This window comes from Papaver somniferum, unplaced genomic scaffold (genome assembly GCF_003573695.1).
Source record: "Papaver somniferum cultivar HN1 unplaced genomic scaffold, ASM357369v1 unplaced-scaffold_132, whole genome shotgun sequence".
In the NCBI taxonomy this organism is placed as follows: domain Eukaryota; kingdom Viridiplantae; phylum Streptophyta; class Magnoliopsida; order Ranunculales; family Papaveraceae; genus Papaver; species Papaver somniferum.
In genome coordinates this window covers 10,339,991-10,367,756 of record NW_020622381.1, presented here as the reverse complement: position 1 = coordinate 10,367,756, position 27,766 = coordinate 10,339,991, and the positions used below count along the sequence as shown (strand labels likewise).

The following is a 27,766-nucleotide window of genomic DNA, read 5'->3' as shown; positions in this document are numbered from 1 at the left end:
GGTTTAGATCCATAACAAGAAATTGAAGAATTCCTCTGTTGGTGTCAAGGTACTGAGAGACGATCGTAGCACCTTTACTGAGCGCTACCAGCAATAAATTTTTATTATTTTATTGCGTTGAATCAACTGGAGTGTTATATGTGTGTGACTATAGGGGATAGTTAAAAAAAACACTACTAATAATTAAGGAAATTGAAAAAATACCTCTCATTTCAGGATTTTTCAAAAATATATATTTTTTTGGTTAAGTCCGAAATTATATTAAAATAAAAACAAAGTTGTTTACAAAGCAAGGGGCACTTGCAAGGCAAGCACCCCAAAAAGAAAACCAAAAACTACTAAAATAACAGCAGTTGCAGCCAAAGATGCAACAATCATCTAAGCTGTTATAGTCACCATCGATGAAACATTAATTGAAGCGGTAATAAGGCCTATTTGGCTACTCCACTGCAGTGAGAAAGCCGGGCCTGCCTATATGGCCATCTTCGCTCGGCCAATCGTCGGAATGTGTACGAGATAAGGTACTCATTGGCAGCAAACTACCTTGTTTCGCCACCGTGTCCGCTGCAAAATTAATTTCTCTGTACGTATGCTCAAGCCGAATGCATCTATACCATGATTTAGCAGCAAGCCAACGTTGCCTTACTGTCCACGGAACGCAATTGGCCTGAAAGGCAAGCACTGCGCTTTGAAAATCAGACCTAACACGAATGTTCTTAAACCTCCATTGTTTGGCCCATTCCAGACTATATATAACTGCTTCAATTTCAACCATGTAATTAGTTGTGTTTCCAAGACCAACACTCAGAGTCCCAAGGACCTCACAACTGCTATTTCTTGCAACTATACCCGATGCGGCAGGGCCTGGATTTCCAATAGAGGCCCCATCGCAACATATCAATATCTCATCTTTATCAGGGGGTCCACAAACATTCCAAAGGGATTGAATGTTGAACACTTCTATGTGCCACTTTGAAAAAACTAAGAATCTGCAGATCTTCACAGGTGTTATGCATATAGCCTGTCATTCTCTTAGCATTCTCATGAATACGCTGATAAACCTTCATCTTGAACTTCGTCCAATTTAACTTCGCACCATCGAAAACTATATCATTACGTAGTATCCAAAGTTTAACTCTAATGGCCAAGTTTGCTACTAGCCACAGGTCCTTCACCATTCTACTACGTCCCTTTGCCACTTTATATGAATCTAGCAAATCTGGTTTCAGATTCAGCTTAAAGATAGTTGCAATCCAATTCCACCCCCTTTGCGAAAATAAACAACCCCACGAAATGTGCTGCATCGACTCAGAGTCTATCTTGCAAAGTACGCAGCATGAAACTATCTCCCACTTGAATCTAGAGATAAGAATATCATCTGTAGCACAACAATTAATGTTTAAAACCTTCCAAGCCTGGGCACCCAAAGTCGGATGTATAACTTTACGCCAAATAAGATTAGCCTCACGAAACACAGGCGTTGATTGACGCAGTAAATTCTTTGCACATTGTACTAAGAAGATCCCCTTCTGATCCAGAGTCCAAATATTGATATCCTGCAAGCCACTAGGCTTTGGTAGCATAGCCACATCCATCCCAACCGCTTCCATTTGTTCACGCACATCATCTGGTATTACCCAATGACCATTTATAATCAAATGCGAAACCAGAGAAGAAAACTCCATTCTCCGAGTCATTGATATTCCCAAAATTGAAGCTATACTCTGTTGGCCGTTCCAATTGTCAAAATATAGAGATGTATTGCGACCATCCCCAATCAGACGCCTAGTATGCTGTTCCACTTCATTATAAATCCATCTAATGCCTGGCATAATGGAAGATTTGAGATGATAATCAATTCATTCGCCATTTACCTTGAAAAATTTTGCTCCCAAGAAACGCGCCCACTTCTTATCTGAATTCTTGATATTCCACCACAACTTCATGAGCATGGCTTTATTAACTACCTGTAGTCGAGTAATCCCTAAACCACCTTCGCTCTTGGGACTACAAATTGTGTCATATGCCACCATTGTATACTTGCGTTTTTCCGAATCACCAGACCAGATAAAATTTCTGATGGCCCTTTCGCATTCAACAATCACTTTCAATGGCCACTTATAAACTGCCATCGAATGAATAGCTATACTCGAAATCACTGACCTAACCAAAACAAGTATGGCTTGAAAAGAAAGCATCATTCCCTTCCAACCAGCCAACTTATCAAGAACTTTCTCCACCACGGGCCTGACATGCATATATCGCACAACACCCGGGATAAGTTAGACACCTAAGTATCTATCCGGGAAACTAGAAGCCTGAATATTTAGCATTGCTGCAATTTTCCTTTTCCTAGCAAGTGATCCACCTCCAAAATAAAACTTACTCTTCGCGAGACTAAAAGTTTGACCCGAAGAATTTTGGAAACCAATTAGCAGATCAACCAAGTTACGCAGGCTTTTCAAGTTGCCCTTGCAAAATATCATAATATCGTCAGCAAAGAAAAGGTGTGTAGGTGCTACACCTTTTCTAGAAACCATGCGTGACATATCACCGTTCGCAAACAACTTAGCGATGTTAGGCTTAAAACATCCTCAATGAGTACGAAAATAAGAGGGGATAACGGATCACCTTGTCGTAAGCCCTTATTGATTTTGGAAAAACTTTCCGGACTGCCATTAATCAAAATTGAGATCCTGGCGGAACTAAGAATATTAAAAATCCAACTGCACCAAACATCAGAGAAGCCGTATCTTTTGAAAACCACAAGTACAAATTGCCAACTTACCATGTCGAAAGCTTGTGTTATATCTAGCTTAATTAAGACCGACATTCCAAACTTCCTTTTCACATCAATTTCGTTCACCATCTCTGAAGCTAAACTAATGTTCTCATGAATATTTATACCCTTCATGAAAGCCATTTGTTCCTCCGAAACCAAATTATCCAGCACACTGCCAAGTCGTGTAGCCAAAATCTTGGTGAAGATTTTAAAGAAAAATTTACTCAGACCAATTGGCTTGAAATTCTTCAACTTGTACGCACCTTTAACCTTCGGTAACAAAACTACATGACTAGAATTCACTCCATTGGGAATAAAGTGATGTTTCCAGCAGTGAATCACTGCTGCGACAAGATCAGTTTCAATGATTTCCCAACATCTTCGATAAAAGATGTTAGAAAAAACGCTTTAAAAATACCAATTTTTCCATGGACTATGTTTTGATCCCTAGACCTATTGCCCATTAATTGTTTTTTCATTTGAATAGATAAAACAATAGTCCCACATTGACTAAAATCTAAAGAGTTTTAGACTTAAATACCATATAATTGGCTATAAGGGCATGGCCCTTGGGTCATTAGACTTTTGTGCTTGGAGGGAAGGCCTAGACTAGGGCAAGGTTGCCTTTCCCGTACGCGCGGTGCTTCGCACAGAAGCACGCACGCCGCCGTCCGTCCGGTCGGGTCAGGCTCGGGCTCGGGTGTGGGTGTGGGTGTGGGTTCATTAGATCATATCTTTTTGCTGAAATTTTTGGTACGTGTTTTCCACACAAGTAGAAGAATCTTTTCTTTGTCTGTATGTGTTTTGTCCTGACTTCTTTGTCTGAACGTGCTTGTCTTGGTTTCTTTGTCTGTACGTGTTTTGTCCTGACTTCTTTGTCTAAACGTGCTTGTCTTGGCTTCTTTGTCTGTACGTGTTTTGTCCTGGATCCCTTGTCTGTACGTATTTGGCTTGGCAGCAACACACTGCTCCATGCCTGACAAAACAACTTTTCTTGCACTATCTTTAACCCAACATTACCAGTATTTCTGTCATAAGCATGGGTTTTCTTTCTTGTTTGTAACTACACAAACACTATATAAGAGAGTAGTTGTAAGCTCAGAAAATACACCACAGAGAAACATCTCTTCTACTCTCCCTCTGGTTTTCTGTAAACATCTCTTCTACTTTTTTAAGTTATGCCAAGCTCTAAGGGTACCCTCATTGTATGCTACATTGAGGGGTACTAACTGTAGTTGTATCCTGGAGGTGACTCGCCAACTGCTGTAGCATCTCAGAGGAGTGGCAGGCGATATTGCCTTTAGGACAGCGTATCATATACGTGCCTCTACATTTTCTGTGCATCTCCAGCAACATCGGTTTGAGCTAAGTATCTTCTTCTCAGTTACATTATTAGTACTTTACCAAACAATCTAAAGGCAATATCCTCTTTACTATATTTTGTAACAACATGGGAAAGAGTACTGTAGACAAACCCCCAAAGTTTAGTGGAAAAGACTTTAAACGATGGCAGTCCAAAATGTTATTCTTCTTAAAAGACCAAAGGCTAGATGAAGTTTCCTTAGAAAGACCCTCAAGAAGACTTCATGACCGTGGCTATGAAGATAGACTGGATAGGTGGACTAGGAAGAATTACATGTGCAAAAACCACATTCTTAACTGTCTCGATGACTCCTTGTACGACTTTTATAATGCAAAAGAGAATTTTACTTCTTTTGATTTATGGGAAGCCCTGAAGAAAAATATCTTGCTGAGCTGCTGGAAGCAAGAAGTTCTTGGTGGCTAGGTTCCTGGAATATAAGATGACTGATGAAAAGCCTGTTGTAGAACAATTCGTCGAACTCCAGCTACTCATCAACGAAATTCTTGCTGAAGGCATGCATATTGATGAATCTCTACAAGTATCTGCAGTGATTGAAAAGCTACCACCCTCATGGAACGAGTACAAGAGGAGGCTGCGACACAAGAATCGTGAAATCACCATGGTGGAGCTGGGGAAAAAATCCAGGTGGAGGAACTTCTGTGCTGCAAAGACAAAGCCTGATGCTGAGCAAAGACATGTCAAAAAAGCTCATGTCCTGGACGATAATGCTGCGTCAAAGAAAAGGCACGGAGAATCCAGCAAAAATGGTAAACGTAACAAACAGCGTAACTCCAAAGGTAACCATCTTAAGCCAAAGGGTGGTGTCTCCAAAAACACCATCAAAGGCGACTGCTATAACTGTGGGAAAACTGGTCATATGGCCAAGGACTGTAGGGCACCTAAAAAGACCAAAAATGATCCTAAACAGAAAAATAAGGCAAACGTAGTAGATGATTCTGGATATTTTACTGGCATGGTGTCTGAAGTCAACCTTGTCTCTAATGTGACCAATGTGAGAGACTGGTGGCTTGATTCTGGAGCCACTAGGCATGTCTGTAAGTTCAGAAATGCTTTCTCCTCCTATAACAAAGTAGGAGACGATGAGAAATTGTTTATGGGAAACTCTTCTACCTCTAAAGTGGTAGGAAAAGGCAAGGTTGAATTGAAGCTCACTTCAGGAAAAACTCTCGCATTGAATGACGTGTATCACGTCCCGGACATATGCAAGAATCTTATCTCAGAAACCATCTTACTTGGAAAAGGTTTTAAATTTGTAGCTGAGTCTAACAAAGTTGTAATCTCTAAAGGTGGTGACTTCGTAGGAAAAGGATATGTCACTGATAACATGATTAAGCTTAGTGTACTTTCTTTGAACTTGAATGATAATGCATCTTCTTCTGCTTATGTTTGTGACTCCTCACATGTTTGGCATGATAGACTAGGACATGTTAATTTCAAATCTATTGAAAGACTTGCTAAATTAGGCTGCATTCCTAAAATAAACTTTGACAGAGGTCATAAATGTGAAATTTGTGTTGAATCTAAATATGCTAGAAAACCCTTTAACAAAAAGGTTGAACGTAGTACAACTCCCCTAGAACTAATCCACTCCGATTTGGGAGATTTGAAATCAACACCAACTAGAGGTGGGAAAAAATGGTACATCACTTTTATAGATGATCACTCAAGATACTGTCAGGTTTATCTTCTTAGAAGTAAAGATGAAGCCCTAGACGCTTTCAAATTATATAAACTTGAAGTAGAAAACCAAAGAGGTGTTACTATTAAAACTCTTAGGTCGGACCGAGGCGGTGAGTATGTGATACCTATAGGAGAATTCTGCAAACTTAATGGCATCATTCATGAAACTACTGCACCTTATTCACCTGAGTCGAATGGAGTAGCTGAAAGGAAAAACCGAACACTCATAGATATGGTGAACGCTATGTTAGCTAGTTTCAGGGCTACCTTCGAACCTGTGGGGGGAAGCAATTCTCTCTGCTTGCTATATCTTGAACCGAGTTCCATTTAAGAAATCCGACAAAACTCCATATGAGTTATGGAAAGGAAGACAACCGTCCTATGCATACTTTAAAGTGTGGGGGTGTTTGGCCAAGGTGGCCACTCCTCGTTCCAAGAAAACCAAAATAGGACCTAAAACTGTAGATTGTGTTTTCCTAGGATATCCTGAGCACACTAGTGCTTATAGGTTCATGGTAATTGGTGAGAACACCATAATGGAATCCAGAGATGCAGTGTTTTTCGAACACATTTTCCCTTTAGGGTCTGGACCTCATAAAAGGGTCCGCGATGATCTCTCAGATGTTCCTTCGACTAGTCAACCCCCGTCTCTAGATGCTGAAACCGAACCTAGAAGAAGTAAGAGGGTCAGAACCGAGAAAGGTTTCGGTCCAGATTTTGTGACTCTTACGGTAGAGTCTGAACCCCAAACCTATAAGGAAGCTATGACTTCTCCGGAAGCTCCCTTCTGGGAAGAAGCTTCAAATAATGAGTGGGATTCCATTCAACAAAATGAAACTTGGGAGCTTGTAGACTTACCTCCTGGTAGTAAAACCATAGGTTGCAAGTGGGTCTTCAAAAGGAAACTTAGAACAGATGGAACTATAGAAAAACACAAAGCTAGGTTGGTAGCTAAGGGGTACAGACAACAGGAAGGATTAGATTTCTTTGATACCTATTCACCGGTCACTAGAATCACTTCTATCCGGATGCTGATTGCTATTGCTTCTATTTATGATTTGCATATACATCAGATGGATGTTAAAACTGCTTTTTTATATGGTGAATTGAATGAAGAAATTATATGGACCAACCGGAAGGTTTTGTTGTGAAAGGTTTTGAAGATAAAGTATGCAAACTGAAAAAATCTTTGTATGGTTTAAAACAAGCACCTAAACAGTGGCATGAAAAATTTAATCATGTAATGATATCTAATGGCTTCAAGGTTAATGAATCTGATAAATGTGTTTACATTAAATCTGTGGATGATTCTCATGTTATTGTGTGCCTATATGTTGATGATATGCTCATATTAGGTAAGTAACCTTGATAGTATCAATACCACTAAAAGCATGCTTAACGAAAACTTTGACATGAAAGACTTAGGCCCTGCTGATGTAATCTTAGGGATGAAAATCAGAAAGATGTCTGATGGATATAGTCTTAGTCAATCTCATTATGTTGAAACTGTGCTTAAGAGATTTAATCATGAAAATGCTAAACCTGCAACTACTCCTCCTTATCCCAATTGCAAATTGAAAAAGAACAAGGGTGAGGGTATTTATCAACTTGAGTATTCTCGTGTTATTGGCAGTCTTATGTATTTAATGAACTGTACAAGACCTGATATTGCTATACTGTGAGTAGATTAAGCAGGTACACTTGCAACCCTGGGCAGGATCACTGGAATGCTCTCTACAGAGTTCTACGGTACCTGAGAGGAACTTCAAACTATTGCCTAAGTTTTGGGAAGTATCCTGCTGTGCTAGAAGGGTATTGTGATGCTAACTGGATATCAGACTCAGATGAGTGCAAATCCACTAGCGGGTACATCTTCACACTTGGTGGTGCGTCTGTGTCATGGAAGTCTACCAAACAGACATGTATAGCCGATCCACCATGGAGTCTGAGTTTATAGCCTTGGAGAAAGCTGGAGAGGAAGCTGAATGGATACGAGGTTTCCTGGGTGGAATTCCACTCTGGCCCAAGCCTGTGTCTTCGATCGCAATCCACTGTGACAGTCAAGCTGCTATTGGATGCGCAAAGAATAGTGTATACAACGGAAAGTCTATACATCTTCGAAGAAGACACAAGACAGTGAAACAACTACTCTCTACTGGCATCATCTCTATAGACTTTGTAAGGTCTAAAGAGAATATTGCAGATCCTTTGACGAAAGGGTTATCTAGAGAGGTAGTTAGATCCACATCGAAGGGGATGGGACTCAAGCTCATAGAATAAATCGCCATGAAGGACACTCAACCTTGTGAATGGAGCTCCAAGATCAAGGTTCAATGAGATAACTAATTTTTGGTGATGTCGAGAGAAAGCACTATCTTGTCCCTCCCTATGGTGTAACCGTATGATAGTGCTGCCTGCATGTTTTAGGATGATCTGTCAGGATCTTAATGAGTTCCATGGCTTTGCTTAAAGCGGAGTGTGGCAGGACACTCTTAATGGACTCACCTATGTGGATGTTGGAAGTGGGGCCGCTTCCTATGAGAATTTGAGCTTTTTCTAGAGACATTCATTAAGTCCGGGATTTAGCCCACGGCCAAAACGGGCACAACGGCAAGAGCTTGGCAGCTTTTTTTTGAGACATCAAAGTGTGGTTGTTATTTCTGAATTGCACTCACTGTTGACGGTTCAAGACATTGTGTTCACCGAAACAACAAGCAGTTCCGGTAACCTCTCACTATGTTAAGGTTCAATCTCTGGGACACCTTAGCCTAATATTGATGTATTATGTTTTCTCGTATTTCGTCGATATGTTTTATCATTCATGTGGGGGATTGTTAGAAAAAACGCTTTAAAATTACCAATTTTTCCATGGACTATGTTTTGATCCCTAGACCTATTGCCCATTATTGTTTTTTTTCTTTGAATAGATAAAACAATAGTCCCACATTGACTAAAATCTAAAGAGTTTTAGACATAAATACCATAGAGTTGGCTATAAGGGCATGGCCCTTGGGTCATTAGACTTTTGTGCTTGGGGGGGAGGCTTAGACTAGGGCAAGGTTGCCTTTCCCGTACGCGCGGTGCTTCGCACAGAAGCACGCACGCCGCCGCCGTCCGTCCGGTCGGCTCGGGCTCGGGTTCGGGTGTGGGTGTGGGTGTGGGTTCATTAGATCCTATCTTTTTGCTGAAATTTTTGGTACGTGTTTTCCACACAAGTAGAAGAATCTTTTCTTTGTCTGACGTGTTTTGTCCTTTCTTCTTTGTCTGAACGTGCTTGTCTTGGCTTCTTTGTCTGCACGAGTTTTGTCCTGACTTCTTTGTCTGAACGTGCTTGTCTTGGCTTCTTTGTCTGTACGTGTTTTGTCCTGGCTCCTTGTATGTACGTATTTGGCTTGGCAGCAACACACTGCTCCATGCCTGACAAAACAACTTTTCTTGCACTATCTTTAACCCAACATAACCAGTTTTTCTGTCATACGCATGGGTTTTCTTTCTTGTTTGTAACTACACAAACACTATATAAGAGAGTAGTTGTAATCTCAGAAATACACCACAGAGAAATATCTCTTCTACTCTCCCTCAGTTTTTCTGTAAACATCTCTTCTACTGTTTTAAGTTCTGCCAAGCTCTAAGGGTATCCTCATTGTATGCTACATTGAGGGGTACTAACTGTAGTTGTATCCTGGAGGTGACTCGCCAACTGCTGTAGCATCTCAGAGGAGTGGCAGGCGATATTGCCTTTAGGACAGCGTATCGTATACGTGCCTCTACATTTTCTGTGCATTTCCAGCAACATCGGTTTGAGCTAAGTATCTTCTTCTCAGTTACATTATTAGTACTTTACCAAACAAAAGATACCTGAGAAACTATCAGGGCTAGGTGCACTATCCGCTCTAAGGTGAAAAACTGCGTCCTTAATTTCCTCCAACTCCGGTACTGCATCCATGCGCATACTATCTTCATAATTGATGCTAGGATGCTCATAGTCGAATAAGTCCATATCCACTACCGTCTCGGACCCATTGAACTTATTGAAATAATAGTCCAGAATATGATCACGGATTTGATCGCTGTCATTAAGTATGGTACCTGCATCAGAAACAATGTTAGAAATAAGCGAAGCATTCCTTCGCATATGAATAGAATTGTGGAAGAAACTGGTGTTGCTATCTCCATCCATAATCCAAGTTGTACGCACCTTCTGTTTTAGCATAGTCGCTAAATTCACTCTGGCCAGATCAACACTAACCAAAGCCTCAGTCAGAAGGTTAAAGTTAGCATCATCACTTGGATCCAAATCCGAGATAGCCTGAACTGCCTCTAAGTGCAACTCAGCCCTTTTCAATCTAATATGCACATCACCAAAAACTTCACGGTTCCACAGCTTCATTGCCTCCTTCAATCTCCTAAGCTTATTAGGAAAAATATAAGCCTTTGAATCTTGCAAAGGTGCGTTCCAGCTGGTACGAACCATATCCATGAACTTGTCATGTTCAAACCACATTCTCTGAATTCTAAAAGGAGCCCGAACAAGCATGTTCGTTTCAAAAGGAAAACCAATTAAAGGTGCATGATCAGACACATCTCTGGCCATTACAAGGTAACACCAAAAATGAATCTATCAAGCCATGCCTCGTTAATTAAAGCTCTATCAATCTTCTCCACGATCCTAGCACAACCAGATCTTCTGTTGTGCCAAGTCATTTTACTTCCAAAGGAGTCGGCCTCTATCAAGTTATTACCATTGGCCCAAGACCGAAACTCATTGATAACAGCTTGGCGGACAACTCTACCCCCTTTCTTTTCTTCAATACGCAAGACAGAATTGAAATCCCCCATCACTAACCATGGGATGTTTGCATCACCAAAGTTAAGAACATGCCATAAACTTCTTCGACGAGTAATCTGGCATGTGCTGGCATGCACAAAAGAAATAACTACTCCATCCACCTCAATCGATATAGATTGCTTACTCTTGTTGGTGAGAACAGGATCCGCAATACTTCCCGACCAAAGTACCCACAAATTACTCTTATCACAATCCATATTTTGAATGAAATTATTGCCCAAGCCATCTAATCTTAAGCTATGTACTGTGCGAGTATTGCAATGCAACATCGTCTCAACAATGCATAAAATATCAGGCCTATATTGTTTTACCAACTCCCTAAGCTTAGATCTAGGAGCATCTTTGCTTAGACATTGTATGTTCCAGAAGAACACACGCATTAATCAACTATTGGCGGAGGTGTTGGTCCCTCCTTACCTATCTTTTTTAACCTCTTTGCAAAAAGCTTCGACGATTCTTTCAATTCCGCAATCAAAATTGCGCCATCAATGTCCTCGTTTTCGTCGATAGTCTCAACTCTCAATATCTGTCGCATTCGCAGATTTGACAGCTTTCGGATTTTTCTTCTTCTTAGACTTTTCATTGGGTTTAACTGCGTCTTTGATAGACTTCCTTGTACCACCCTCTAAATCTCTATCACTACTTGCGTCCATTAATTCCTTCATTTCAGATTGAACAACGATAATGGCCTGAGCTTGAGTCTTTAATTCTATCTCTCTTGCTGCATCCTCGGCTTCAGTTTGCGAAGCCCAACTGAATTTACCAACTTCATCATCCAGTAAAACCACGTTAGGATTAGCAATTATATCCGCCTCAATCTCAGAATCCACTTCTTCAGATTCTATCTCTTCGTTGTCATCTGCAGTCTCCTTTTTGTTGCGCAAAATCGAATAACGATTGGTGTCAGGTTTGGAGACATTAATACTTGCAGTGGTTTTAGTTCTACGTTTCTTCCTCTGGGTTACAAAAGGTGTATTCTCCCAATGTTGTTGCAATTGAGGATCAATTTCTGAATCCAATTCAGCTTGCAACTGTGTTGCCATATTGGCATCACCTTCTATAATACTTTGCTTGATTTCCTCCGTTGTGTAGCCTGCCTCTAATGCATCCTGAATATACAAGCCAGTACGCGATGACTGTGCCTTATGTGCTCGTATAGCTCCACCCATTAGCTTCGCTCGTATCTCCTCTCTAGGACTATTATCAAACTCAGGTGCTTTACCCTTCAGCTCAGCAGAATTTGGTTGAGCAGACCTAGCCAAATCAACAATCCTATTATCGTTCTCCAACTTCAACTTCCTAGCTTCTTGTTGGTTAATCTCATAATCTTGTTGTGCCTGTTTAGCTCGAGCCCAATCTGCTGCGGATTTGAGTCGTGCCTTTTCGGCCTTTGCCAAATTGTCCGCTGTCTTCTTAGCCTCATCAACAGTAATTACAGTACCCACGGTCTTATCAGTGGTGTTAGCCTCAGCCCCAGGTTTCACAGCCTTAGAGTCCTTTTTCAGATTGGAAACCTTGACAGCACCAGAGTCCTTTTTCTGGCCGAATTCTTTTTGTGCAACAGTTTCCTGTTTTTGCACAACTTCCTTGGCCGGAGCAGAGTTATGATTCAACCAAGATTCCTTGTCTTCTTCGCCTTTCTTCTTCTCTTTCACCTCCAGCGCCAGCTTGCATTCCTCAAAAACATGGCATATGATCTTGCACTGTTTACAGAATTTTGGCTTGCGCTGGATGTCTACTATCTGATCAAAGCCAAATCCAGAAGCATTGACTTGAACATGTTTTAGAATATCCTCGGCAAAATACACATCAACGAGGATGCTTGCAAAATAACCATACTCCCTCTTCAACGTCCTAGCATCAATAGCAATAGGTGTACCTAATGCTGTGCATATGGACATCAAAATTGCCTCTGTCCAATATGCAACGGACATACTAGGCAGTTGAACCCAAACCAAAGAACGTGATGTTCTCTGATTATTTGGATTGTTTCAAAAAATACCACTAGACATGACAATTGAGTACGTAGTATTGCAGGATTGAGTAGTCATGATGTAACGAGGTCACACTCGTGACAGCTATTGTAAGGGCTCGCCTCATAGCCCTTGGATAGGTCATCTTAGATATCTACATATCCCGAGATAAGAATTAAATAATAAAAATATTTTTCTTACTTTTTATATATCTGTATATAATTTAATTTGGTCATTAATCCTCTAATAAATGAATTGTTTTAGAATTCCTGTTAAAACTTGTACTGAAATCACTAAATTTCAGAGAAATTACTGGTGGGGTAAGGATGAAAATGGTATTAATAAAAATGGTAAGAAAGGGGTTGTCTTAAAGGGTAGGATTCTATGTGTAATTCTCTGGTTAATGGAGGATTGGGCTTCCAAAACATGAGAAAGTCTAATTTAGCTATGTTAGCTAAGATTGGGGGGAGACTTGGCATGTACCCACATGATGAGAAGAGGGTGTCCCTTATCAAATCAGTGTCAATACTTAGTACTAGGCTTATTAGTATTAATTAGCTTATTAGTGGGTGTCTTTATAAACTGTAAGGGAGTGGGCAGATGTAACCACTTGGAGGCTGTGTAGCCGTTGGATGCTAGGTAGTGAGTGAGGGCTTTATAAGCTATTGAACCTGTAATGAAACCTCAATCCAACTTTTGATCAAATTAATCGTTTATTCGATTTTCGGCTGCGTTCGCAAGAACCAGAGAAACTTGATTCTCTGAATCAAGTGGTTACTATCCAGATCTTGTCACTGTACCTCCAGGTACATGACTTGGTATCATATTCACTTCCTGGAACCTGTAGCCATGGCCACCAAACAAACCCTCTCCGATCTCACAAATGCTGTTAATCAAAACACCGATTTTATCATTGAAATCAAAGATGAGATCAATTCGTTGAAATCTTCAGTCACTAATATGGTTTCCAAGATGAACCTTATTCTTAGTTTACTTGGATACAATCATCAACAGATTCAGAACGAAATTTACTCTGAAGAACCAACAATGGAAGAAGTTGTGATTCCAGAAGAAATAAAGACTGAGGAGTTGTTTGTGGCTGAAGAATTGATTGTGATTCTTTCGATTCTCTTGACTTGGAGTTGATTCCTCAACTTCTCTTTGTTGAATCTGAAGAGGATGATGATTGTCTCGATTTCGAATTGCTCATTCCTTCGTTTTTCTTCGATGAAGAGGAAGATTTGCCTGACGAGGTGAATTTTCAAACTACCGAAGTTATGAGTAATGAAGGTAGTTGTGAGAAACTCCAAAGCTTGAAGGAGTTCGTCAATGGTAACGACAAAGTAATTATTCCAATTGACAGAATGAAAGATATACAGATCCAGTTTTGTGTCAAATTTGTTGTGGAGAATTCTGATATTTCTGAAAACTTGATGGAGTTGTTCCTTCTTCACAACAAGTTACTCGCTCCTTATTTGATCGAGGTAAGTGTCATGTGATATCATCACTTACTTATGAAAAATTACTTCTTAGCCTGGGGTACGACTCAAATTTGCGATTTCAGAATTCGTTTCCTCGTTTATGTGTTAATGATTTTGCAATTCTGGATGCAAAGAAGATATTTGTTCAAATGCCTCAGAGGGGTAGATTTTTGTCCCTCTTGTTTGCTAGAGTAATTACTATTAATATTAGATGTGAAAACCTTGCAAGCTCAAAGGATTTAATCGTTCTCGATAACAAATTGAACTTTGATGCGTGCTTGAAATTGTTGAATGGATACTCTTATTTTACTGGTGCCTATGAGTTCAGTTTGGGTTTAACTGGTCCTTGTTTGTTTGTCCTAAATGTTTTCTCAATTGTAAGGAATGGAAACAATAGGAATTTCGTTTACATTCATCCACTATGAATTATATCTTATTAGTGTTCAACACTAGTGATGTTTTACTGTGGTGTCTCCAAATGCTTGCGATGTGGAAGCTGGAGTGCAAGTTACTTCATGAGATTACAGTTCATTATCTCAGATCATTGGGTGTTCACCTAGAGATTTTTAAATGTGCTCACCGGCTTACTTCTTGTGATACCTCAACTGTCATTCATCATGGGTTCCTTGTACTGCAACAATGGTATCTTCTTTTTCATATGTTGGTGGTTTATGCAACCCATGGTAGCTGGTTTGCTCGAATTCTTAGAGCCTATTATGCTTCTTTTAGAGAGGAGCTTTCACAAGCGATTATGGGGTTCAGTCCCGAAGATAATTCTGCTTGGATTCAGGATCCTTCTCTTAGACTTCCAACTGGTTTGCTTTATGCTACAGGAGACACATTCTGGAAATGGTGTAAGAGAGGAGCAATGACAGTCCAATTTTGTGTTATGGTTGCTCTGCAGTCTTCATTATTAGCACACAATATTCACAGCCACATCCATTCAATACTTTCACTATCTTAGTGGAAAGAAGCTTTAACTATCGAGGATTCGTTCTTGAACTGGTCAATTTTTATATCTGATCATGCTTGTGTTGGTTGGCAAGGGTGACAGTGGTGTAGGAGGTAAGCTGCAGGAATGCCTACTCCAAGAAGGCAACACAATAACTCAGAATTTCTATGTTCAGTCTTTCGATATCCTTCTTACACAAATCCGTTTCTCCACAATCGATTTCAGCAAGGTATACTTCTTCAAATACATATTTCTGATTGTTTTTCTATGTGCCAGTTTACCTACTGTGGAGTATATTCGCCTCATATTTGATCGTGGTAAAGAAATTGCACCTGTTGCGAGAGGTTCTGTTTTTATAGACATATTTCCAAATTCTACTTTACTTCTTGTTTGATCGTCCCCAATGGGTTGATTTTCACGGATGCTTGTGCTGGCAACTCTGCTCATGAGCTGATTTTGGAGTTTGGGTCCAATTTATTTCTGTTCCTCGGAGACTTGAATGTGTTTGAGAGTGTTATAAATGGAGAAAGGTGTGATACTCGTCAGCTGGTTAATGAAATTCCACAACAAATTTATATTCTTTGGTCTTTTATGATAGTACAAATGGAAAGGAAAAAGTTGTTTGATGGGTATATTTTCATGCATTCTTGCAAGGGTACATCTGATTACGAGTTTGATTTAGACCATTGGTACCAACTCATTGATTATGTTTTTATTTGTGCAATTGTCTGTTGCAGCTGGGGATAGTAGTAATAGTGGTCTATACTTGCTTTTTCTTTGGTTTCCATCAAAAGTATGTGGAATATTGGCGCCTCATGAGAGAATTATATTGCAAGTTTTGCTTTCCCTTTGTATTTCCTTGCACCCGTTTTACCCTACCTGGTATTTTACTCGTTGCTGCGCGGACCTAACAACTTTATCCAGATCAGATTCGAGTGAATATTATCTTCCTTGTTACCCTGCTATATGGAAGTTTGCGTCAAATGGCGATGCTCAGCCCAATGAGGTACTGGTATTCACACATGTGATAAGGAAATCTGCTGAGATTTTCGAGCACATGAAGTTTAATGGCTGGCTTACAGTCAAGAGTTATATTCGTAGTCAACTTCTGGGAGGTGGAGTAATGGTGGGGAACTTCCCTCATCTCTTTGTATCTGAAGCCAAGACTGTGTTTGCAACTGTGTTGGAGCTCAGGCAACTTCCACCAAAGGTAGACAACACTGTACAAGTTCAGAGTGGAGCTTATGCAAATTGCACAGAAGGGAAACTCAGGGCAACTCTAATCTTCTTGGTGTCAGGTGAGATGTTACACAATTTTTGTCGGCAGTGGAAATTTGGTTGTTAGGACACCACCTGTGGCTATGGTACGTCATTTTTCTACCAGACATGGAGATTCTTGTTCCTCTCTCATCAGTCGTCAGTCTTGTTGATAGTGCCACTTCTGTTACTGCTTCCCAAGCTACAAATTGTGATGATTCTGAACATGCTTACTGTTGGGCACCGAGCACAAGCGAGTTTAGTTCTCTAGTTGAATTTTTGGGTGGACCTCCTACCTTGTGTGCTCATATTATTTCGAGGTTCAGTAGACGTTGGATCATCAGGCTGGATGTTGTACTTCGGGACCTTACAAAAACATTAGGTAGCGTTTAATTTGAAATCTAGGATTTCTGAAATTGGGTATTTTTATTTAAAATTTTAGTATATAAATCATGTTGGGTTTACTAATTATTCTTACCTTGATGTCAATAATCAGATTATAATGATGTATAAAAATTACAGATGGTGTATCTACTTGATTTTACCATTTTTTATGAAGGTGGGGTGGTGGTGCAACTAACAGTGGTGGTCGTGTAATTGATAGTGGTGGTCGTGCATCTGGATTCTGAATCCGTTGATTGTGTTGGCACCTTTCAGCCATTCCCATGTTTTTTCACTGGATGTGATTGGATATTTAGGTTAGTGATTGAATTTTGTTAAAGTGATCGTGGTGTGATTGAAGGTAAAACGAAGAGATGGTGCTAATAAATTCACAAATTTAAATAGCGGCAAATCTGTAGTTCCTCCGTCCGTCCGTCCAAAATTTCACACGAGCTAGTGAACTGGATGGTACGTTTAACTTATGGGTGCAACCATCAACTAATAGTGTGACTTTGTGTTAATGGAAGTTAATTTCACCTTGTTTAAAAAGTCAAGTAACAGACTATTTGACGGTCTCCCGTTAGTTTATGATCCTATTGTACCAAATGCATCTTTTAGGACCCAGACCCTAATTAGTCTATAAAGTCACAACCCTTTTACAAAATATCTCAAAGTATAAATACATATTGACAAAAAATCTCATGCAAGCGGTGGCGCCAGTTATATATTAAACCTGTACCATGAAAAATCTTACCTCGGCATGTTTGAGATTGTGTCAGTGACATCTTTGACCACATTCTCCTCGACATAGAACGGATGTAGCATAAGACCAGGTTGGAGCATGGATTTAAGTGATCCGTAAGGAGTAATATCAAGAAGTTTGGATATCTCTGAAGAAAAGAAAATGTAGTACTTGATTGTAACAGGAACTGCTTCAGGTATGCCAAAAATGTCCCGAACAGTGCAAAGAAAAGCCTCCACCTTAGTATTTGGATCTACATCGATGAACTTCACCATACCACCAACATAACGTGGGTTGTTTTCATCTTCATTGACAGTTTTACCGTTATACCATACTGCAGCTTTAAATATTTCTTCCCCCATCTATAATGCACACTTTTGTGGCGAGTTCTGCAGATTTACGAGGGGTTAGCAAGCAACAACATGGTTAGAAGGCGGATTTAACAAGTCATCTATGTAAAAAGTCGGAGTAGATTGAACAGTTCATAAGCATAATAACAAGTACGTGCACATTTCCTGCAAATGACTATCGCAAGTATATGTCGGACCTTCGTTCACAGACGCAAACCTAATACATGATCGAACTTAAAAGACAAAGGAAACACTCAAGTCTTCCTATAAAACAACTATTCGCTGGGATCCTGCATCTCTGTAACTGCTGTGAACGGTCACTGCAAATATACCGCCTATAAGAACCTAGTAAAGCTTTTATTGGCAGATCGTTCAGATTTATTGTTGGAGAAAAATGAGTTTTTTTTTTTTAATAAAAAATGTTTTGGTCTTGGTGTGGTTTGATCTAGTGACTTATGGGTCCACGGATACTTGCTCATTTTATGAGTGAATGAATCTCTCTTTAGTCCCACATTGGGTACAATAGAGAAGGAGTTCCACTATATAACCATATTCTTATGGATATGTTGTAAAACAATGTGGGTGGAGCGGGTGATCAAAAATACGTTTTTCAACCCATCATATGCCATGCACCAAGTCCCTTTTCTACGAGTCTTACTTGTTTTTGAAGAAAACAAAAACCTAACTTGATTTTGCAAGCATCTTCTTGCTTTTGAGTTTGCAGTGTTTTACTTTCCATCCTCATTGCTGAGTTCGAAGAGAGGGTAACTTGCGTTGTGCTAATTCAAGTTATATCGAGCAGTCTTATCCTGGACACATCTTTGCAGTGAGGGGTTTAGCATTACTCAACTCGAATATACCCGCGAACTAATGTGTTAAGGACAACTTGTTGAACCTGTGATTCTGCCCTCATCAAGTTATTTCGGTAGAGTTGTTCCGGATTAGTTCTTTACATATTATTCTGATACGTCTAACGTGTTATTCATTGTTGCAAGATCCCAACTTTTATGTCCATCCTTTGCATTCAACTTTGATTACTACCAAAACATATACTCAATATATAACAAACCCATTTCACAATCGGTAATAATCCTACACTTCCAATTATCTGACAACCCAGCTTAATTCCAGAAACAAATACACGCTACTCGTACGCATGGTTGTATTCCAAATTTCAATCTGCAGTTGAGATGTATATGTGTTTGTACAACTTATTCTTCTCTGTACCCGGCAAGACTTTATATTGTTCTCTTTTTAACAGGTAAACTCTAGTAACCACAACAACCGAACCTGTGACCTCCACGCTAGGTCTGGAAAACTTATTCCATAACTTGAAAACTTCTACTCGTAGTAGATACGAGCCTAACTCCGTCATAAATACATGCAATCTCTAAGGCAGCAGTTTCACTACACAACTCCGACTCACCCTTAATTAGCAATATTGATCAGATCCTAAGCTAATAACGAGGTTACCGTTTACAGAGTAAAAAGTACGAAAACAAACCATAAAGAAAGATAATGGGTACGACAAGTCAGTAAGTCACTAATTTCAAAAAAAAAAAAAAAAAAAAAAAAAAAAAAAAAATGAAGCCTCCTTAATGCATGCCATACTGATAGAGAGGAAGAATACTAATTTTATCGATTAGCTTACCTGTTTGCCTCAAGCTCACAGTCTCCGACTCCGTAAACCTAGGATTTTCTCAAACAAAGCCAATGCAGTAGGGTGACTTTATAGCAACGAGTCATTGACATGCATATGGACTCCAGTCATTGACAGTTTGACACACATACGTGACAACTGACAACCGTAGATGTGCCAAATTTTATTTACAATCGAGCCCAACTTCGGCCCAAGTGGCAATCCATGGCTCTCTCTCTGGACGAGGTTTCATCAAACCTCCAAAGAGTCGAAGACTATAAATAAAGTGATGCACCAAGAGGGAAATTTCTTGCAAGACAATGAGCATTGCGACATTCGAATTCCTTATACATGATTATACACGTAAAATTCCGTGAAAAGATAAGGTGCTCTAAAAGAGTAATGGTTCTTGGACGATGCGCAAGACTTCTGCCTGGCTACAATATCCGTACAAATTTACGAAAAGTATTAAGTGGCTCATTGATAAGATGAAATAATTTGTATCAAAATAATTTGCAATAAGTGTGTGAAGCAAAATAATTTGTATTAATCTAAAAGATGGCACATTGATAAGCACATACAATAAAATGCAGCTGACTTCTATTACTGTAGATACATGTAAACCATCAAAATCTAGTTTATGTTCAGTTCTGGTGTTTAGTTGGAAGGATTCAGTTGTCAAGGAGACATTCAAAAGAAAATACCTAATGTTTTGAAGAAGTCGTCGACTCTGGTGTAGCTTCTCGCGTAAGTAATTTTTCCTGCACATACAACATTTATGTTGAAATTATCGCCATGTAACATAAAGCTTGAATGAATGGGATGAAAATACATGTCATCAAACATTAGAAGCTTTCTATGTTGAGCAATTGCACCTTTCACCTAACCGTTTCATTGCTTCAACCTTTTTATCTTTCCGTTTCATTGCAAGAATTTTCTTTGCTAGTCTCTTATTGTCCAAATAAACCGTACAACATTCCAGACCCGTGTGTTTTAAGATGTAGGAGCTTTCCTAGTTCTGCACAAAGCAAATCAACAACTGGTCGTCAGTACAATTTCATCCGCAAATCATATTACAATAACTACTTGCGAAAATAACATATTCCTACCGAAGAGTGCATTCGGCCCACCAGAATTCTTCTGTGCATTGATAATGCCTTGCTTGACGAATTCCACAGTTTTCTGAAAACGAATATATACAAACTTGAGTATAAAACTCTAGAAACCCTAAGTAATTAGCTAGGGGTTGATTACCTTAACTTCTTTGAGGAGACATAATCTCCTCAGTCTAATTTCCTTCACCTTCTGCTCCAACTCCACCAGAGTTTCTTTGACTACCAATGCGAAAAACAAGTATTAGCAATTCCTTTGGATTATTAAGAATAAAAGTACATTCTATAAAGAAAACAAAAGTTTACCATAATCGAGAAGACGATGATAAGCTAGATAATTCCAGCTTCTGGATACTAATCCGTATTGGATAACTGAATCAATGTCTAAACGCTCGAGAATGTCTACAATAATCTCTATTGGGAGACTGTCCAGATTCCCCATCAAATCTTACTTGGTTGAATCTAGATGTGCTGGAATCAAGGATATGGGTGTCTTTTCTGTGGCGGGGATATGAATTCTAGGTCTAGAGTTTTTTACGAGCTGAAACTCCCTTGATGTTTTCACAAGATTGCCTAGTTAAAGTATCGGTACATATGGGTTACAGAAAAGAGGTAAGAAGGGCCAGTTTCCATATTTTGACACTATCTACAGCGCTGCTAAGTTGATCAGGGTTGTCCCGCGCGTGACGCAACCCTTGGGACTCCTAACTTGTAGATTAGTATGACCGGCCCTGCGAGTAAGCATGATGATTGAGCGTTACAGTGTTGCAGGCCAAGTAAGTACTCCGCCGAATGGCGCATTACGAAACCATAATAGCAGTATACTGTGTAGACCGTCAAGCACTAAGATAGTGGCACCCTGCAGGGCCAGTAAAGCGCAAAGGTGGCGCTACACTATAAAGTACATTGGCTAAGGAATGAAGCTATTGGCCGACACAACGAGGCTTCATTGAGGGGAAGGAAAGATCAGTCCAAAGTGACAGATGCAACATGCGATGTTGGCATTAAGGCATATCCGTGGAATTGAGTTAGCCCAAACTCAAGGATGATGCAAGAAGGTAGATAAGACCAAGAGTTGGTATATGGCATTAGTTCAAGGCTGGCCAAACCTTGAACAGTGCAAACAAGCTAGTAATGTAAGAGTGACATTGCTATTGTCAAGCGAATTGGTTAATGAAGCATATATGATGCATGAGTAACTAGAGTGAGCTTAAGGAGCTGGCCTCGATGATCGAAGCACAAGGATTGTCCGTGCATTAGCTTAGAGTGATAAGCATGTCGAGCCAAGGTGGCTGAGCGTTGGAGCGATGCAGAATTCAGTAAAGCACAACAGTGGTGCAATATGGCTCAAGTGACGGTTACGAGTTGGTTACGAGCTTCACAAGCATGCCAATGACTCGTGATGAAGTAGAACGGTTGTAAAGGAGTTTATAAGCGTGGGAGACGGTTCCTAACTGCAAGAGAACATGTGTTGGATGATTGGCGCGAGTTGGAAGAGAACTGGCCAGTTAGCACAGTTATTGGCGGTTACAGAACTGCTCCATGGGACAGATGGCTATCCAATGCGTGTGCAACGGTTGTGCACAGTTTGGCCAAGTAAAGCTGCTGTATAAATAGTCCTAAGAAATGGAAAATTCGGCAGGCTTGCATATGTGAGTGAGAGACTCAAAATATGAGGGTTTTTGTAAGGCTAAGGCTCGGTTCAAGGTGAACAAGTCTGTGTAAGTCCCCAAGTGGACAAGTTTTGTATTTCTTCCCTTTGATGCAATAAAAAGAGTTGATTGTGTCATGTTCTAAATGTTCTTGGTTGGGTGGTTGTTGTTGAGAATGTATGGCAATGTTTGAATGTATTTGAGAAGTTTAGAGAAGTGAAAGAAGGCTAAAAAGACTTCCGCTGTAAACCTGAAGAGTTGGCTGTTTGCATTGGTGCAAACTTATAAGGCTGAAGTGCAGGTGGGTGAAGCTTAATTCACAGAACCACTGTGCTGCCGGGTTACACTTTTGCAGAAGTTTGCAAGAGGCATTTGGAAGTGTGACAACTAGTAGGGGCAGGCCTTTTGGTCCGAAGAAAAGAGAAGCGAAATTGTACTACTATATTAGGTGATACTGAGCTTACAAATTTGACACAGTGCCTTCCCGTATAAGTTGGCACTCAGAAAACTAGGAACTTTTAAGCAAAACCGAATTGAAAAGAAGATTCAAAATTTAAAGAGTCAAATTCTCCAAAATGAATCCAGAAATATCTGTGGTATGGAAAACTTTGTGGTCAGAATCTGTGAGGCGACTACTTGATTAGCAGCTTCAGTGTAGTGAACTCCATCCCACACTATAGCTTGTGATACATTCTTGCACATGTTGTAGCCAGGTTGCCCACATGTTGCTTTGACATTATAGTTGTTTGGTTCTCCACCATACCCGCAACAAGCCTTGTGTGGTTTTGTAAAACCATAACTTGTGTAATTTGCGAAAAGATTGTATTTGATTTTATATATATCAACATAGACAATGGTTGCATCCTTATATGTTGATCTTAATCCCTTGCATATATCCTTCAATCCTTTATTAAAAGCTTTTGCCAAATCGTTATGAACCTTAAAACACCCGATCCGGTCAAGATCGGTGTCGTTATGAGGATGAAGAGCAAGCTCTTTTGGCGCACAGCCTAATGGTCCAGTGTTGTGTATCCAAAATTTCCTGGCTCCATATTTATAAAGATTCTGCAATTCAAATTTAAAATCAGATAAGCATAATGAGATAAAATATATCTGGCCTGACTAATTTCACATTTATGTATTGTTCATGAGATTTACCTGAACTGCTAATTTGATTTCTGCAAGAAATGATGGAATTTTTTCAAGCACCGGTTTCGCGGTTAAGTTTGATGCATACAGAGCAACTAAGAGATCATTTTGTCCAATGTCAATCATATAAAGCGCATTGCGATAGCCATGTTCATCTATCAGACCTTTCGAACCTATATGGAAAATGCCATTGATTAAAAGCCAGATTCAACTATATCCGGGAATAAAAATGAGTAGTTATCTGACTTTAGGATCATTGAGCTCAATGTAGTACCTTGTGCAATGAGTTCGAGAGTGCGATTTCTGAAACGAACGAACTGACGAACTTGTACACCCAAAACAAAAGGGACAAACTGGGGTAAGGTCATGCCACCGGTGACTGCGAAATTGACTCCACTTTTGAAATTTGGTTCCAGGGAGTCCAAATATGGGCTCAGAAGCCTGAGGTTTAAATTTTCACCTACACGTAAAATATAATTGTACAATACACACAGAATAATTGATCAAACTTTAATTAATAAGATTGAGATCTCAAATCAAGAAGAACAGATGGACAAGAACTGCATTTTCCCGATGGTGAAAAGAAAAATGAAAAAAAAAAAAAAAAAACATGAATCTACACTTACAGAGGAAATCGATAATTAGGCGTCCATTGCCTAAACGGCCGGTACCCCTGTTGAAAAATGTAATACCATGGGGCAAACCTATTGGGAGACCGGTACCAGCAAGCACCCCACCGGTATCCGAGTTGGAATCTCCGAAATTAATCAGAATTGGTGATGATTTTTTCTTGTAGATTGTTTTTGATTGAGAATGGTTGGGAAATAGAAGAAAGAAAATACAAAAAGACGCATACAGCAGAGTAGAAAAGGATCTCATAATGTGTTACTACCTTATCAATGACTACTACTGACTATATCATTATTCACAAACGAAGTTTTCTTTATAAGCTCATCAGAATGGGTGATTTTTTAATACTAAGTGGATAAAATTATCAGTTGCATACTTAACTATTCGGTATTGGAGTTCGTGAAATCTTAATCCAAGTTGGTGTTTTATAAGCTTTTTATTCAAGTTGAAATCTGAGGCATATGCACGCATTAAACTATCAGCTAATTTGGTCGACTTTGCTCTGTCATAATCACTTATTTTACAAGCTCATGTGGAAGTGTTTTGCTGTCTATCTTTCATTTTATATAAACGTAATTTGCTGGAAATGCATTAACAGTACAAAACTCTACCACCAGAAACTCCTCATTTAGTTCTAAATTTCAGACCAGATTCTCATGGTCTTTTTATTAAAAGCTTCTTTGGATAGTTAATGAATTATACAGTGATAATCAGGTATTACAGAAATGATCCCATTTGAGTTTCGGTGTAGAGTAATTTGTAGATAATATTTTGGATGCAACAAATGAATTAGCAGCTTCGGTGTAATGAACACCGTCCCAGCTGATGCATTTTGTTCCCTGTGCGCACACGTTATAACCAGTTTGACCACATCCAACCTTATTGTTCACGTTGTAAGGTGGCCCTCCATATCCACAGCATGCCATTAATGGATTCTGGAAGCCTACACGGTTATCATGATCAGTACATATTGTCAGAAATGAGAAACTAAGGTTCCAGTCAACAGGCGTCAAAACCTGTAACGCATACGTACCATATTTTGCAGAGTTGGCTATGAGATCATATTTGATGGCAAAGATATCCGTGTAGACAATAGTTGCATTCTTCATTGCAGATCTTAACTCTTCGCAAAGGGCGCGCAATTTTTCATTAAAGGCTTTCGCAGCGTCATTAAGTGTTCGAAGGCATCCATGTTGGTCAAGATCTCCTGAACTATGGTTTGTTGAAGAGAGTCTTTGAGGCAAACATCCCAATGGACCAGTATTATGTATCCAGAAATTCTTTCCACCATTTTGATATATAGAATACAGAGAGAAGAGTATCAGTGTCACCTATGAAGACATCAGAGTACTAAGTTGAAGTACAATTACACAAATACTAACCCAAATAGCAGATTTGATTTCAGCAATGAATAATGGAATTCTCTGGACTACTTGGTTGTACGATAAGTATCCGAATGCACCAGAAAGGTCATTTTTCCCGATATCGAATGTGTATAGCGCGTTTTCAAACCCTTGTTGGTTCACAAAATCTTTCTTACCTGCATCAAATGTTTTTGAGTTTAGAAGAAATTGTGCCTGATAGACATTTTAAATATCCGACACAGAATGCACCCAAGGAAACCAATAAAAACATGGGTAGATAGCACACCTCGAGATACAAGTTCAATAGAGAGAGACCGAAATCTGCGAAACTGAAGGATTTGAACATCTAAAGAGAAGGGAACGTATTCAGGTAAAGTGGATGCACCACTAATTGCAAAATTTGCTCCATTACTAAAATTTGGATCCAAGGACTGCAAGTATGGTGTCAAATAGCTTGTATGAATGTGTTCGCCTGCCAAATACCAAAAATGATACATTGTTAGTTCGATTTCAATAGCTCATTAGAGGATTAGATAGTCACGGTTCTGAAGTACTCTAGCCCCAACTGTTTGGTGTGTGGTACTTCACCACTAGCGCACTAATTAAGCTGACACAACCAAAGCCTGGTCGTCATTAAACAAGGATAAGGACATTTATAATACAATGAGGTAATTGCTAGCTCGACCGATGCACGTTTTTGTTGAAGTGAAGCAGCGTATTACATATTTGCAATTTTATATGACAGCTCCACTTGAGCCGAACAGAGAGACTACTGAAAGCCTGGTTATAAGGCCACAAATATTCTTTCAGAGAATTGCGTGTTGGATCTAAAAGAAAGCAAGGGAGAACCATTTATACAAAATATGTACTTACAGAGAAAATCGATAACTAGGCGACCGTCAGATAATCGACCACCAGTGGAAGAGTGAAAGAATGCCCTGCCATTAGGTGGTCCAAAAATGGATCCAGTTCCAGCAGATAAGCCACCAGTGTCCGAATTGGAGTCACCAAAATTGAAAATAACTGGGTTTTTTGTGCACTGGGACTCGACAACCACAACACCCAAAAGAAAAAGAGGAGAAAGAAGAAGAAGACTAGCAAAGATCTTCATTATACTAGTGCTAGAATAGTGATACTAGTTCATGTTCTTCTGTGAGAGAGAGAGGTTCTTGGATGGTCAAATTCGTGGTATCTTAAACCAAAAGACGAAGACAGAATTCCAACAAGAGACACATGCATTAATAGGACCAAGTGGGTATGCATGCTGCAATATATAGGTGAAGTAAATTCAGATGGGGACAATTGGTCTGCATAAAACATGAGGCTGTGTGGTGCCAATTTGATTAACTTCACACAACCTGTCTTTACTACGTTATAACAGTGTTATGATTGGTGAAAATTCACTTTAAAGATTTGGATTTTCTTTTTCTTATTATTATATGGCCGCACCAGCGTTATAAGTTAACACTATAGACTAGGGCCTTAGGCTCACAGCGGTCATATGGTCGAGCAGTAGATAATTTACCCATCACTAGTTATTGAATACACTTCAACTGTAAGGGACTGACTGGGTACCACCCCAGATGGATCTATAGAAGATCATGATAATAGACCTGTAACGTTTTTAACATCATGACCGACATTATTTTCACATATAGTAATTACATGCCGTAGTCGGACAGATCTAAGACTTAAAATTCCCCGTCACTGAACAAAATGAACCACAACAAGATGAAGCCATGAGTCCGCAAATGCTTAAGGTGGAAGGTATAATAGAAATTTGTAAACTTACAGAGAAAATCGATCACTAGACGGCCATCAGATAACCGACCACCATTCGGTGTGTGAAAGAATGCGCGACCATGAGGTGGTCCAAAGGTGAAACCAAGCCCGGCTGAGATTCCGCCAGTGTCAGAATTGGAGTCACCGAAATTGAAAATGACAGGGTGATTGGTGCACTGTGACTTCACAAGGTCCACAGAGAGACCAATTATGATGATCAACACTAGAAAACCATGAGTGCGGAAGGTATCAAGAGATAAAGGATCCGTTCTCTTCATTTTCCTTTCAGGTTTTTGCTGATTCTGTATTTGGTCCAAATGCATTAAGCTTGCATCTTTTATTTCTCTTTTTGAAAAAAAGACAAAGCCTCTCCATATCATATCACATGGAGCAAAGTGGTGGCATATTTCTTGCACAGACAACACTCATCAAGTCAGTGGATTGTTTCTTTCTTCTCACTCTCTTTCTATCCTCTCGGGACAAAGTGCATTTATTCAGTTGTTACAATAGATTTCTTTCATTGGACCAATATCCTGAACGGAACAACATCTAAACCCACCAAGGGAAAAAAAGAAGAAGAAAGAAGAAAAGAATTACCGGAAAAAAC

General features: G+C 39.6%; 3 protein-coding genes across 6 annotated transcripts; all 3 read right to left on the bottom strand.

Moving 5' to 3' along the window:
* Window positions 1-9,678: 9,678 nt before the first annotated feature.
* On the bottom strand, window positions 9,679-10,440 carry LOC113332817. Its single transcript, XM_026579324.1, has one exon. The coding sequence runs from the start codon at window positions 10,438-10,440 to the stop codon at window positions 9,679-9,681; it is 762 nt and encodes a 253-aa protein (XP_026435109.1).
* Window positions 10,441-22,655: 12,215 nt separating this feature from the next.
* On the bottom strand, window positions 22,656-24,399 carry LOC113333165 (GDSL esterase/lipase At3g62280-like). Its single transcript, XM_026579678.1, has 4 exons — window positions 24,010-24,399; window positions 23,658-23,843; window positions 23,393-23,556; window positions 22,656-23,299 (listed from the first exon to the last, which is right to left on the bottom strand). The coding sequence occupies exons 1-4, from the start codon at window positions 24,260-24,262 to the stop codon at window positions 22,796-22,798; spliced, it is 1,107 nt and encodes a 368-aa protein (XP_026435463.1). The 5' UTR covers window positions 24,263-24,399; the 3' UTR covers window positions 22,656-22,795.
* Window positions 24,400-24,545: 146 nt separating this feature from the next.
* Window positions 24,546-27,452, bottom strand: LOC113333164 (GDSL esterase/lipase At1g09390-like). 4 transcript variants are annotated; one of them, XM_026579673.1, is made up of 5 exons: window positions 27,170-27,452; window positions 25,664-25,849; window positions 25,396-25,553; window positions 25,047-25,317; window positions 24,546-24,956 (listed from the first exon to the last, which is right to left on the bottom strand). In XM_026579673.1, the coding sequence occupies exons 1-5, from the start codon at window positions 27,435-27,437 to the stop codon at window positions 24,724-24,726; spliced, it is 1,116 nt and encodes a 371-aa protein (XP_026435458.1). In that variant the 5' UTR covers window positions 27,438-27,452; the 3' UTR covers window positions 24,546-24,723. The 4 variants fall into 4 exon arrangements, with proteins under 4 accessions (XP_026435458.1, XP_026435459.1, XP_026435460.1 ...); XM_026579674.1 differs by having other exon boundaries at window positions 25,047-25,293; XM_026579675.1 differs by lacking the exon at window positions 27,170-27,452 and adding an exon at window positions 26,251-26,600.
* Window positions 27,453-27,766: the final 314 nt, after the last annotated feature.

Bases quoted from the DNA above. Each gene is read 5' to 3' on its own strand.
- LOC113333164 (XM_026579673.1), bottom strand. From the start codon at position 27,437: ATGAAGAGAACGGATCCTTTATCTCTTGATACCTTCCGCACTCATGGT. The intron at 25,850-27,169 runs GTAAGTTTACAA...GGTATTTGGCAG, and splicing joins TCTAGTGATCGATTTTCTCT to GCGAACACATTCATACAAGC. The intron at 24,957-25,046 runs GTACGTATGCGT...ATAACCGTGTAG, and splicing joins AGCCAACTCTGCAAAATATG to GCTTCCAGAATCCATTAATG.
- LOC113332817 (XM_026579324.1), bottom strand. From the start codon at position 10,440: ATGGCCAGAGATGTGTCTGATCATGCACCTTTAATTGGTTTTCCTTTT.
- LOC113333165 (XM_026579678.1), bottom strand. From the start codon at position 24,262: ATGAGATCCTTTTCTACTCTGCTGTATGCGTCTTTTTGTATTTTCTTT. The intron at 23,557-23,657 runs GTACTACATTGA...TTTTCCATATAG, and splicing joins TCTCGAACTCATTGCACAAG to GTTCGAAAGGTCTGATAGAT. The intron at 23,300-23,392 runs GTAAATCTCATG...TTTGAATTGCAG, and splicing joins AAATCAAATTAGCAGTTCAG to AATCTTTATAAATATGGAGC.